The 12,853-nt window shown below is 44.0% G+C and overlaps 2 protein-coding genes across 2 annotated transcripts; one reads left to right on the forward strand and one right to left on the reverse strand.

Moving 5' to 3' along the window:
- Positions 1-565: 565 nt before the first annotated feature.
- On the forward strand, positions 566-3,091 carry dhrs7 (dehydrogenase/reductase (SDR family) member 7). Its single transcript, XM_085932523.1, has 7 exons — positions 566-828; positions 955-1,107; positions 1,266-1,372; positions 1,456-1,695; positions 1,785-1,907; positions 1,976-2,191; positions 2,623-3,091. The coding sequence occupies exons 1-7, from the start codon at positions 699-701 to the stop codon at positions 2,662-2,664; spliced, it is 1,011 nt and encodes a 336-aa protein (XP_085788649.1). The 5' UTR covers positions 566-698; the 3' UTR covers positions 2,665-3,091.
- Positions 3,092-3,173: 82 nt separating this feature from the next.
- On the reverse strand, positions 3,174-9,410 carry pcnx4 (pecanex 4). Its single transcript, XM_085932522.1, has 11 exons — positions 9,245-9,410; positions 7,855-8,640; positions 7,593-7,772; positions 6,928-7,469; positions 6,728-6,828; positions 6,444-6,566; positions 5,973-6,333; positions 5,440-5,543; positions 3,793-4,898; positions 3,534-3,720; positions 3,174-3,462 (listed from the first exon to the last, which is right to left on the reverse strand). The coding sequence occupies exons 2-11, from the start codon at positions 8,550-8,552 to the stop codon at positions 3,211-3,213; spliced, it is 3,654 nt and encodes a 1,217-aa protein (XP_085788648.1). The 5' UTR covers positions 8,553-8,640; positions 9,245-9,410; the 3' UTR covers positions 3,174-3,210.
- Positions 9,411-12,853: the final 3,443 nt, after the last annotated feature.

Consider the following 12,853-nt stretch of genomic DNA (forward strand, 5'->3'; position numbering starts at 1 on the left):
CCATTGAAACGCATTTATTTGGAGCGCCTTAATAAACGTTTCATACTGTAAATGCAAATTTGGTATAATATTTTAAAAAGAATGAAAAAGCGAGGGAAACGTTTGGAAGATAAACACATTCAAGGAAGGAGGAATTGGGATGGAAGGAAAGAAGACAAATATTTGGCTTTTGCTTCCTCTGCAGTTTTATAAAACTGCAATGTTGAGCAAGCAGTGCCCCTTGTAAATAGTTGTGTGTTTTTTTTTCTGTCTGTGATGTCTTTGATTATGACAGAGAATAAATGCTTAACGTCGCATGCACACAGATGCACCATACTGTTATTTGGTGTTGCAATGGTGAATGAGGAAATTTTGTGAATTTACTATAATTGTAAAAAAAAAAAAGTATAACTATGAATAGTCCTACTTTTGACCTAACCTGTATGTGAATTCAAGTTATGTATCAAATATGGAAATAATTCGTTATAAAAAATATACGACGTAAAATACGTACAAAGCATTTGATTAATAGCATATTGAATTTCGCATGTAGACAATTTATTATTGAAAATATTGGGAGCATAACCGGAAGTGACGCAATATCCGTTCATGGCCGTTAACTTGGTTAATGTTTAAACTTGTGCAGGAAGTGGGATCGGATTAACAGCCGTGCTAAAGCAACGCTATTTATTAACTGCACCGTTAGCACGTCTGTTGCGATGTATTGCTGTCTTATATCTGCGCTGTGGTACTTCATCTTACTTTATGTAGTCATTCACTTGCTGACATTCTTTTTTGCGGATGCAGACTTGACCTTACTGTGGGCAAGTTTGCTCGGACGCAAGTCAGGTGAGAACACCGACTTGGTCATATTGTTTGAGGGATTTTGTCATTTGTGCGTTTTAAAATCCAATAAACTCATAATATTGTACCTGTGATGTGTTCATGAGTATCTTTGGTTGTTTTTCTAAACAGAAGTGAAGTTGAAGGGTCAAGTGGTGTGGGTCACTGGAGCATCCAGTGGCATCGGAGAGGAACTCGCCTATCAGCTGGCTCGGTGTGGTTCGCGCCTCATTCTGTCTTCTCGCCGTGAGGATGAGCTGAGGAGGGTGAAACGGCAATGCTTAGGTGAGATGAATCCCCCCTGCTAAATGTGTCCATTTTTTTTTAACTTAAAATCTGTGGTGGAAGGAGTGAAATGGTTGATTTTACAATCATTGCAAATTTCTGGTTTCATTGATATTGTGACAACCCCATCGAGATTTTTGTTCTTTGTCATCATCCAGAGTCCTCGAGCCTGAAGGATGAGGATATTCTTGTTCTTCCGCTGGATTTGTTGGAGAGGACCACCCATGAGGCAAAAATGCAATCGGCAATTGAATACTTTGGACATGTAGGACTACTATTTTTTTTTAAAAATTAAATTCTGTCATGCTTTCTCCCAGTTGTCTTCACACTCCACCTGTCACCTTCCAGATTGACATCCTGATAAACAATGGAGGCCGAAGCCAGCGTTCTTTGTTCTTGGAAACGAGCGTCGACGTTTTCAATGCTTTGATGGAGCTCAACTATCTGGGTACCGTGTCCCTCACCAAGCAGGTGTTACCTCACATGACTCAGCGCGGCACCGGCGCCATCGTGACCATCAGCAGCGTGCTGGGCCTCGCCGGGGCGCCTTTGGCGTCGGGATACGCTGCCAGCAAACATGCTCTTCAGGTGACCTTTACACACACGTCACATTTTACATTGTCCATGAAGTTTGAAAAACAAGTGCTGTTATCTACCTCTTTCTTTTTTTTCTTCAGGGTTTTTTTAATTCCCTTCGAACTGAGCTCAATGACTACCCAAAGATACTCATCAGCACAGTGTGTCCAGGACCTGTGCAATCATTCATAACACAAAATGCCTTCACTGAAGATTTGCACAAGGTAAAAAAAATATATATATCTGGATTTTTTTAATTTTATTTAATTCTACTAACTCGTGCATTATTCAGGCTGTGGCTTCAGCTGGTGACCAAGGACACAAGATGCCAACTAGTCGCTGTGTGTCTTTAATACTGGCGGGAATTGCCAATGATGTCAAGGAAATGTGGATCGCACAGCAACCCTTCCTGGCTTTCTACTATGTCTGGCAGTACGCCCCCACCTTCGCTTGGTTCATCACAAACACCCTGAGCAAGAGAAGGGTGCAAAATTTCAAGTCTGGACTGGTAAGAATTTTTGAACCTAGCTAAATATTTCCCGTGTACGCCTCAAAATCTTTGAGTCTGTCTACTTGTGTTAAAAGACTTGAAAAACATAAAAAGGATCAGCTTGCAGTTCCTGTGGGCTGTTTCAGTCTTTACAGGTGACCTTGTATTATCAAAACCAAGAATGGATCATTTTTCTTGGCAGAAACAGCAATTCTTCGAATTTGCCATTATTGCTAATTCTCTTCAAAAAGGTGGACGACATCTCCCCAACTGCCAACTACACACTGATTGGCCAGAGTGGCTGATGGCCTCTGCTGGGCAGATGTTCATATATGTTGATACATAGTTGTAGCAAACTAAAATGTACAAGTAATGGGCCAATCAAACAATGAATAGAGTTTTGGGACTCTTTGGATGTATTGACCTTTCGTCTTATTTGTCTTCTCCAGGATGCCGACTCTGCCTACTTCACCAAGCCGAAGAGCTCATAAAAAATGGCTTCTGTACAGAGTGAGCTTTTTTTGTGTGCAGTGAACGATCAGCTTCTTGCAAGTCGTTTTATTATATACATATAAAAATGAGCAATATGTACAGGACTATGATCATTGTTGAACTATTTTGTAAACAAGTGAACTGTAAACAAATAAATTGCACTCAACGCGTACAGCATGATATACCCAAGGCACATCCTTGATCTCTTGACAAAATAATTGTATTTCCCTTTTTAAGCAGAAAAAGGTTGGGAGGGGGGGGGGCATTATTTCAATCGTGTCATGAATCAGGGCAAATATTTTCTGTATCATGTATCCGTTGTAAATTGGCTGATGTGTCAATACTAATGTGAATTTTCTAACTCGATACGTCTTTCTCTGTGGTACTGATAAATAAATGCAAATATTTAAAAAAAAACAATCAAGATTCCGTGATTCTGGTTTAAAAGGATCCCTGCTGTATCTTCTTGCTTCCTCATTGGTAAGACATGAAACCTTGTGGTGGAATGAAAAAAAAAAAAAAAAAGAAGCTACCGATCTCTGTTGTCAGAGGCAAGGGAAGTGAAGAGGTGCTGATGAGTAAATGGGGTACCCCAAAGGCGGATCTGCCGCCTGGACAGTCAGGTTCCTCAACATGAAGGGGTGAGCCTGGATGCTATAGCGCTCCTCATCGTCATTAGTGGCGTACAGGAGCTCCCAGGATAGGTTGGCCCACTGGCCTCGCACCCCCTCCCCGTTCAGTCGTCCCACCTGCACCAACTGCTCCTGCAAGGACAGCACTCGCCCGGTGTACGTACCCTATGGATGACAACGATGGCAACTCCAATCATTTGCATAATGTCACGGCAGTAATGAAGTTGCGTGCTTACCATCGAGAGGTCGTGACCTAATGAGAAGAGGAATGGCTTCTCCTGAAGGACGCTGTCATGCCAGCCTTTCTCAGACACTAATCCAATGTACCAGTCCCTTTCATATTCCTCCAAGGCACCGAACATATCCTCAGGGGATTCCATAGGCCCGAGACTAGCTTGATCAAACAGGAGCTTGAAACTAAACCTGATGCAAATCATATGACAGAATGATGACAGGAAGAAAATAAACAGCAGGCTTTTTTTTTTTTCTTCTTACCTGAAAGCCCTCAGTGCGAGCTGATAAAGTTCTTTGCTGGTGGAGAGCCACTCGAGGCCCTCCGTCCACGGCACGTCTCCACAGTAAAGCCTATAGATGTAACTGGGGCTGGTGAAGGCCGACTCGGCGCCGAGAGCCACGAGACATGAAAGCGCCACCTGGGCGTGGAGGTCCTTCAAGGTTTCGTCTTCCTTCAGAGCTTTGGTCATGTCCTCGGAGGTGTCGCTCTGCACGACAGGTCCGAAGCGACTCAAGGCAAACCTGAACCAGTCCTCGGGGAATAACGGCCTGAGCTGCAGCAGCCTGCTCGGTAACAACGGCGCCGTCCTCCAGCCCGTCGGTAGGTTGAAGACCTCGGACTGGGGGCAGCTGAACGTCAGCTGCCGCAGCGAGCCGGGACTTTCTTTGAAGATCTCCGGGTTGTGACCTTTGTCGACCGCTGGCATTCCGATACCCAGTCCTAAGGGCTGTAATGGCTGCAGGGCAGAGAGTGCCATGTTTTCAAAGAGACTGTCCATCTCGACAGACCCTGGAAGAGAAGCTCCTGTCTGCAGCATCGTGTGTCCAGACTGGGCTTCCGCTGTTACCAAGGCGACCGTCCGCCTGGCCGGTTGAGGTCCGAAGAGGTCATCCTCATCCGACCAGTCGCCGAACGATGTCATGCTGGAGCTGTCCTGCCTGAATCTTAGGGAAGACACCTTGGATTCCACCACGATAGCCTCGGGCGCTTGACTGCACGCAGTCTGCGCCTGCTGGGAAGATTGCGACTTTCGACCGCCCATTCCCGTCCCTTCGTCGCAGCTCCACAGAGAGCCTTTATGTTTCTTGACACAATAACGCAGGAGCAGCCACACCAAGGCTTTCAGAAAGTCATCCTGAAGCTTCCTCAGGTTGTCGTGCGAGTCAATGATGCCCGAGAGAACGTTGCGGGCGTCCGAATAGACGCGCACCGCCAGAGCTGCGCAAGGCGTGAGTGAGTTGGCCCAGTGCAGGTTCAAACCCTGGGTCAAACCCAGACGCTCCGGTCGCTCGAACGCGGCCTCGAAAACCTCATCCACCCGACGTGCTTCTACTGTGTGGCAAGATGTCTCCTGGAGCTCCAAACCCTTGAGAAAACAAATGTCATTTGGTATACATTTTATGCTTACTTTTTTTTTTTCTCTGTATCTTTAAATCATGTGAAAGTAGTAGAACAAAACCATCATAATCATTCAGCTTTACAAAATGAATGAAAAGCAGGCTCTGCAATCAGTCCACTGACTTGGTTATCAAAAGAATATTCAATCGCTGCCTTCAGAAGGTCAGAAAATGACCAGAGAAAGGGTAGGCAAAGAAAATGATTTGAAATTTTGCAACATTCATAGACTTCAAGCACTCATTACTTATTGAAAAACATTGTTTTTTTTTTTTTTTAAATGATGAGTTTCAATCATGTCACCTTGTCCAAACACTTTCAAGCCTTTGAAAATGGAAGTACTCGATAGTGGCAATGATTCCTAATTGGTTAATGTCATATTTTTGACAAAGTGCTTAAAATTCAACCTGCAAGGCTACACTTTTATTTCAAAGTTTGATTGTCTTAGTGTAGTAATACAAAGTATTACGGATCTAACTGTATCAAAGATCCAAACAAAGTAGAAAGTATACCTTAATATTGACGGTGCAGTAGCCATATCCTCTCTCCAAAATCATGATCCAAACCATGCGGTCCTGAAAGCGGCCAAGAAAATGAGTGCCTGGTGCTAAAGAACCTGTGAGAAGGAGAGACCATTAACACAATAGAAAAAAAGCAGGGAACCAAAAGCCAATGTGGTTATTTATGTACTTAATAAGGTAGCAAAAATATGTGAATCATCGCAAATGATCATTACATTTAAATTCCTTTGTGCAGAGTACCTGTTACGACAGTCATTTTAGTCATAGTCAAAAGGCTAAATGTCCAAAGTTGTTTCCTAATGCATTTAGCTTTGAAGCCTTGGACAAAAAACAGCACTTACCCTGAGCACGTCATTTTGCATTTTAAAAAACGCACTCCAACTGATAATAACTTAATTGTCAGTCAAACCTGTGTTTCCAAACATTTTCCAGTACTCACTGAGCAAATGTCAACAATGAATAATTCACTGGATGTTTTCATTTCCCCTTTAAAAGTAGAATCGGAGGCCTGTATGAGAACTAACCCAGAGAGCCCCTTGCAAAGGCCGTCTTCAGGGCGGAAGCAAGACTTCCGCTCATTTGCTGGTAGAAGATGGAGTCTGGGCACGGGCAGGCGGTACCTACGGGCCCCGGCCAACTGCGCTGAGGCCTGGGGAAGCCCACCAGGAAGATGGGTAGAGTGAAGAGGGGGAGCAGGGGGGCGGAGAGAAGGGCAGACAGGGTCACCACCGCCAACAGCAGCGGGCAGAGGGAGGCGTTGAGCGCCAGGAGTGTCCCGGCTGACTGACGCCGCTGCTTCTTCTCGGTCCATGATGTCACTAACACAGTGAGGGTGAACTTTAACTTGGCCAAGAACTGGGTCAGTCGATCCATCAGGAGGCCAACCTATGCATACCATCAGTGGAGGTGTACAGTGATCACTCTTTTTTTGTTGAAATGTTTACTCAACGACTTTTCACATTTACAAAATGTCGTAAAAAGGATCTTGTCCTCACCAGTAGAAGTTGAATCCCAGTGCCGAGGCCGTCCCAGCCAGGCAGCCTGTTGTTTCCGGCTGCGAGACGCACAACGATGACCACGACCACTTGCAGTAATGCGTCCTCTGAGCTCTGCCATGCCTGCGAGCAAATATGTCGATCAGACGTACAGAAGCAAACCGAAATTGCTTTGTGTGGAAGAAACGGAATTCTTTGCACTTTTCCTTTGAACAACATATCAATAGAAATGGGGGAAAAACGTCAATATAGGAAGGAAGATTCTATTGTTTTTGTGTGCCTACCACTCTGAAGGCTCTTGTGAAGCCCACACTGAGAGGAACCCCATGGAGCTGCTGCAGGGATTTGTCCATTGACAGGAAAGCAATCAATGCAAATGGAGACACTGTGAACACGCACAAATAAATGGTTACACACACACACAGTGCTGCTCATTCCCTAGATGCACTTTGGAGAACAGTGGATGCAAGACATATGAGCTCACCAAGATAAAGAAGGACTCTTCTGATGGCCGCTGCAATGAATAAGCCTCTATTCTTCTGTTTGTACGTCTGCACGCTGGACATCCCTTTGGGGTACACCGGATTGAGGAATAAGCCGGCACACACATAGGCCCCCTGGATCTCTCTTAGAAGCCAGCAGAGGGAGAAGAGGACCAGGAGGAGGTAGCTGACAGGAGCTTGGGGCCCCTTGACAAAACTGTGCGACTGAGGCGAATTGTCAAAGTGATGCAACAGGCCAGCTTCTGCCAGGGCGGCCAACAAGAGGCTTGCATACAACAACACCTCCCTGCAGCCCAGTTTCCAGCCAAAGGTGTTGGAAAGAGGCCGTGGCGTTGACCTGCCTCTGCGCAGGCCGTAGTCCTTGCACTCGGGCCTGGGAGCATGGCAGAGGGCGCCGACCTGGCTGAGGTCCAAGCTCAATAGGAATCCCATCGCGGTGGAGAAGAGGACGACTCCCAGCGTCGATGGGATGAAATAGTTGGACACAGCTACGCCAGAAGAAACGGAAAACATCAAAAGCAACCTATGGGGGGAGTGCACATAAAAACACACACAGCGGTAAGTAAAGGCGATGACAATGTTTGAAGTTTTAGAATTACTGTCACAGTCAAGAACTCAGAACGACTCATCATCTTTCAAGACAAACCTGAAGTTACTGGACATGGGGGAGCCTCCTAATCCAAACACAAGCACCTGCTCCATGCCCCAGAGGAACAAGGCATCCAGGGGCGGTAGTATTCCCAATGCCCACAACAGAGGTAGGAAGAGGAAAAGAACATGAAGAACCTGGCTGGCAAGTTGGAGCTCTGGAACTGGGCCAGAGAACCTAAAAAAAAAAATCAAGTCGAATCAAATGTCACCAATGAATCCGACCGAGTCAACGGAATGAGCTCTTCCGGGTTACGTACCTGTCAGTCAAGTCCACAACAATGAAAATAAAAATGTAGAGGGGTCGGGTGAGTGGGGTAATCTCATAAATGTCCTGCGCCTGGAAAGTAGCAGTCTCTGTGGCTGTATTCACAACGAGGGAATACTCCGCTATGCACACAGTCACCCAACTTAGAACAAAGACGACCAGCGAAACACCTATGCTGCCGTACAGAGCGGTCAGTCTGCCAAGGAGAACGTACCATGTACCAAAACCACAAAGCAGTCCAGCCAGTACCGTGTGCACAATCACATTCAGCCCAAATCTTTTCCCGGGGGAGATGAAGCGGACCGTCTCTGGGCTGACGCAGTGAGTAAACTCTACTTCCTCTTCATCCACTAGAGTGTTGGGCGCCCCGAGTCTCTCCACGTCACCGCTCCGTCGTCCAGCGTACAACGCCACAGCCTGGACGCCAGCCGCCGCTGCAAACATCAGCGCGCCGGAGAGCACGGCAGCGTGAAGCTCCTGGAGAAGATGCAACTGGCAGAGGAGCGTGCCGACGCCTCCGAAAAGCCATGGCGTCAGGAAAAGGACAGCCTGATTGACGTAGACGTAAGGCGGAGCGCAGTAGCCCAACTTGAAACGCGGACCCCCCAACACTGTTTGGGGGAAGCGCTTCCAGAAGAACTCCTGCTTGTACTCATTGAGAAGGGGCACATCTGGCCCCATTCTGACCATTCCCGAAAGGGCGGTAGGTCATCTCCATGCAGCCGAAAAAGCATTTCCAGTCATCTTTCCCATGTTAGGAGGCGGCGATGAATCACACCTTCAACGAGACAAAGAACACATAGGTACAATGATCATCTGATCATCACAGGAGATATTTTCCAGACTTGCAATAGCTCATCATCTGTACCATGGTTAAACTAGAGCTGGACAATTTTACAGTTTTGTTAAAGTATATTTTTGTAATGATACAAATTAGTAGGGCAAGATAATTATGTCCCTAATGGCATAAAAAAGGGTTTCTTGGTCTTAACAAAGGATCAAATTATCCTGCGTATTCGTTATTTTTTAAGTATGTGAGATTATTTTTTTTTTTGATGGTGTGAGTGCATTTGCTCACTAAAGGTTCGAAAACTGATGTAATCTGGATAGCAACAGACACGAAATTGGTAAACACAACACACCAGCAACAGAGGTACAGATGCGCCAACGTGTCCAAGCAAAGTTAGCAACAAGCATTTCGACAAAACTTCTTTTAAACAAAGCTGATTGATTTCTGTCCCCTTTGTGTGTTTCCTAGTCTGTTTTGTTAGCTTTCTTCTTCGCCAGCCTCCACAAAACGCCTAAGCAGTAGCTTGATGTTACTGACATATATTGCGGCAAACTGGCGAGTTACAATGTCGCTCTTGCGATGTTAATCTTACCGTGAATCTAATAATCCACCGAAGCGAAACTTTATATGGTACTCAGCAGAATTGGTGATAATGTCGACAAAATTGCGGATATCCTGAGAATTAGCCGCTAGCCTAGCGTAACAAAGCCAAGCAACACCGACAATAATACACGCACAAGCCAATGAGCGTGAAGGTAAAGATGATTCTAGCTCTCTGATTGGACATTAGCACATAGCCCCGCCTCTTATACGGCCACCACCGTATCAGCAAAACAGAGACGGATGTTTTTATATACTAATAAAAAGTAATGACTATTTGTATGTGGACCATAAATCTGTGCAAAAGTCTATTTAGGTTGTCTCCTGTATGAGTTTTGCGTAATGAAATCAATAATATTACCTGCTCATGTCAACAAAAAAGCAATGGGAATCAGACATGACAGCACGGTATGGTAGTGTTCAGCATCTCTGCCTTGCAGTTGAGAGATTCCGTGTTTGAATCTTGGATTTGGTCTTCCGGTGAGCTTGTCTTCCACGTGCTTGCTTTTTTCCTTTCCCACACATTTTTCACCTTCAAAACTGCAAAACGAATTATTTTTGTCAATATGTGCCCTGCGATTGACGGCGACCAGTCCAGGGTGAACCCCGCCCTTGCCCAAAAATCAAGATAACAGAAAATAAACAATTATCACCTGGTTATCAAGACAAAGCATAGGATTGCTTTATTGCAACAATGAAAGCTGCAACCCCTCTTCACATTTATAATTATTGCACATCCTTATCCTGAATAATTGATCAACATAGCATCCTTAATATCTAAGAGAGCACATTAAGATATTCAAGACTGACTATAATGCGCTTACTTGACCCCAAAAGTGACATGCCAGGAATATTGTCATATTCTTAATCCTTGTTTTATCTCAAAAGGAGGATCATGAAGTGATCAACTAAATGGCCACAATATCAACATAAAGAAAGACAATAATCTGGAGGAAAGGAGATTAAATTGCTGTTGTTATTCACTATTGTGCTTAAAGAGATAAGGCTGTGCACAAGAGACTATTTTTTTGAGTGTCATCTTCAGAAAAAAAAGTATTTTTTATTTTTTGGGTAGGACAAAATAATGCATAACAAGCAAAAACCTTGTTTGTCCTGATAACAAGTATTCTAGCCTATAATCCATCCCAGTGCACCATTTGTTGGAAATGATTGCTGGTTTTTTTCCCTACAGCTGCTTTAATAATGATGCAAGAAACACTCGGAACAATAAAATGGATCTTTCAGAGCATAATCCATTTTTTTTTTTATATCCAACACCTGTTTCAACCTGGACAAAAAGCAAATCATCCTTCAATGCAAGTCTAAATTTAGATGAGCTTTAATTTCCTATCAAAAACAATTTTCTTTTTAGTCTAATTGTGTCCCTCCTGTGATTACTTGTATCTATGTTTGACCCTCTTTATTCCTTGAAGCCTCAGGGGAAAATACAGAAGAGGGAAAAAAAACAAGATGAAAATAAAAGAAGACAACCCAATGTGTAGCTTCTGAAGAAAAATGATTCCTCTTGTACTGATGAAAGCATCTGCAAGAGTCCTTTTATATTCAAGGCTTGATGTTGGTGTAATTGTGACCTCCAGCCACACTACATTTAAAGTTAATACAAGTTGATAAATGTGTAATAAATGTGTCTAGTTTCATGCCGCTCTGAGCAATGCGCTCGCTGTTATCTTCGGAATAAAACATCAATCAATGTCGTCGTGTGTGTAATGTCATCCACGATGTAATCCCCCCGACACTGGACCCTGAGTAGATAGCGGTAAAAACATGGTCCATTCAGCAATTATTCACAGAGTCTTGGACTAATGGTGCTGTGGATGCACAAATGTAGGAAGCCAGTGGACCAGCAGTAATGGACCCCATACGGAGTGTGTGTCCTTTTTTCTATGTGTGTGTATTGGTGGGGGGTTGGAAAGTACATCTTCTATAACTGATTCATGACAAGCACAAACATGTCTAATTATGAATCCAGATCATATCAGCGCAGGCCCTGTCCCTCTCCACCCTCTCCCGTCTGAGCCCAGCTCCATATCAGGCGGATGAAAACATAACCTGTCACATTCCATCCCATTAAACCAGCTATGAACCACGTGGTCGAGCTGCACAGAAAAAAAAAAAAAGAGAGAGAGAGCAGTGGATCTGGGTTTGCTCGGCTCTCATGAATTATTCACCATCTTTGGGCTAATTTGATTTTAATGTTAAAAACTCTGACAGATATGCAAAGGGAGGCATGTTGTGGCGCACGGGTGTCACACTCAAGACCCGCAGACCACATTCGGAAAAAGTCTGCCATCCCAAACTAGTATGTTGACTACAACTACTAGTACTAAATGGGGGGGTTACTTACAATTTTAAAGTGGAAAAAAACAAATATCACTCCAAATTTGTTGCAAATGTACTTTGGTTATCTTATTTTCTTTTTTTACTCTTTTGAGTGGGAACAAAAAAAACAAATTCTAAATTAACTGTGTGACTCCCTGATGCTTCACTGCACAAAACCATATTTAAACGTGAATACATATCCATACTACACACGCGTTTCACATGTGTAATTATCCTTTGTAATACCTCATGCATTAGAACGGTCCGGGGCTGAGTCCATAAATCTGCGCATATTAAGTCCCATCAGCTGCAATTTTCATGTCAGGCGTGCAGAGCAAGGTAATAACCTTGTGCTCTCTTTGCAGTCATTAGCCCCCCCGCTTAATGCTGGGAGTTAAGCGAAGTACATGCATTAGAGGAGCTTGTTTCTGGAGAGCTTTACCGTTTTGGATGACTGGAACTGTGAGCTGCATGCTTGTTCCGTCTACACGGGTCATTCTGGCAACGGATGTACCGGAAGCACCCTGTGTCAAAACTATAACACAATAAATTAGTAATTATGTTTATTGGGGCTATCTTAAAGAAGTACGCTGGACCGGGACGGACAGATGGAGATCTCAGTTTCTGGTGTTCGTGTTAAGAGCATTGCACTAGTGGACACTCATGTGCAACAAAAAATAACATGGACAAGGTGACCATTCCATTCCACTTTTTTTTTTTTTTTAAAGAGGCCAACATGATGAAAGTGACAATCTCTGAAATCCATTTGGACCTGGCTAAAGATTACATCTTTATCTGAGTGATTGCAGATTATTGTCCACAGAGAGGTGTGCTAAAGCTGGATTATCCACTTGTAGGGAGATGCATCTGACCCAATGGATGTGAGCGTGCCAACCTCATACATCTGCGGCGAGCACTTGTTTGGGATAACTGTAAAAGTGACACCAAAAACCTTTCATCCTCAGATTACCATGGTTAGTGATTCCGATGTGTGGTCAGAAAATAAAGTCAGTCGTTTTGAAAATGCATTTCAAAGTGATGGCCGTTTAAAGCAGGGCAATTTTGCTTGTGATGTTTTTGTTTTGTTCAGTTGCTTTAAGCTGTTTGGACACATGATGTGTGTATTTTTTTTTTTTTGGGACTACTTGTTATCCTTTTTCTGATACTATTTGACCTTGATATCATCTGCTCAAAGAATGTTATTCCACAACATTGGAGGCTTTGTGAAAAAATGTTTTGAAGCTGCACCTTGACCACTCGA

This window comes from Syngnathus leptorhynchus, chromosome 15 (genome assembly GCF_054491065.1).
Source record: "Syngnathus leptorhynchus isolate UIUO chromosome 15, UIUO_Slep, whole genome shotgun sequence".
Lineage (NCBI taxonomy): Eukaryota > Metazoa > Chordata > Actinopteri > Syngnathiformes > Syngnathidae > Syngnathus > Syngnathus leptorhynchus.

Coding starts and splice junctions, on each gene's coding strand:
- dhrs7 (XM_085932523.1), top strand. CDS start 699: ATGTATTGCTGTCTTATATCTGCGCTGTGGTACTTCATCTTACTTTAT. Junction 829..954: donor TTTGCTCGGACGCAAGTCAG/GTGAGAACACCG, acceptor TTTTCTAAACAG/AAGTGAAGTTGAAGGGTCAA. Junction 1,108..1,265: donor GGTGAAACGGCAATGCTTAG/GTGAGATGAATC, acceptor GTCATCATCCAG/AGTCCTCGAGCCTGAAGGAT.
- pcnx4 (XM_085932522.1), bottom strand. CDS start 8,552: ATGGTCAGAATGGGGCCAGATGTGCCCCTTCTCAATGAGTACAAGCAG. Junction 7,470..7,592: donor CCCATGTCCAGTAACTTCAG/GTTTGTCTTGAA, acceptor CTCCCCCCATAG/GTTGCTTTTGATGTTTTCCG. Junction 6,334..6,443: donor CTGGGATTCAACTTCTACTG/GTGAGGACAAGA, acceptor TGGTATGCATAG/GTTGGCCTCCTGATGGATCG.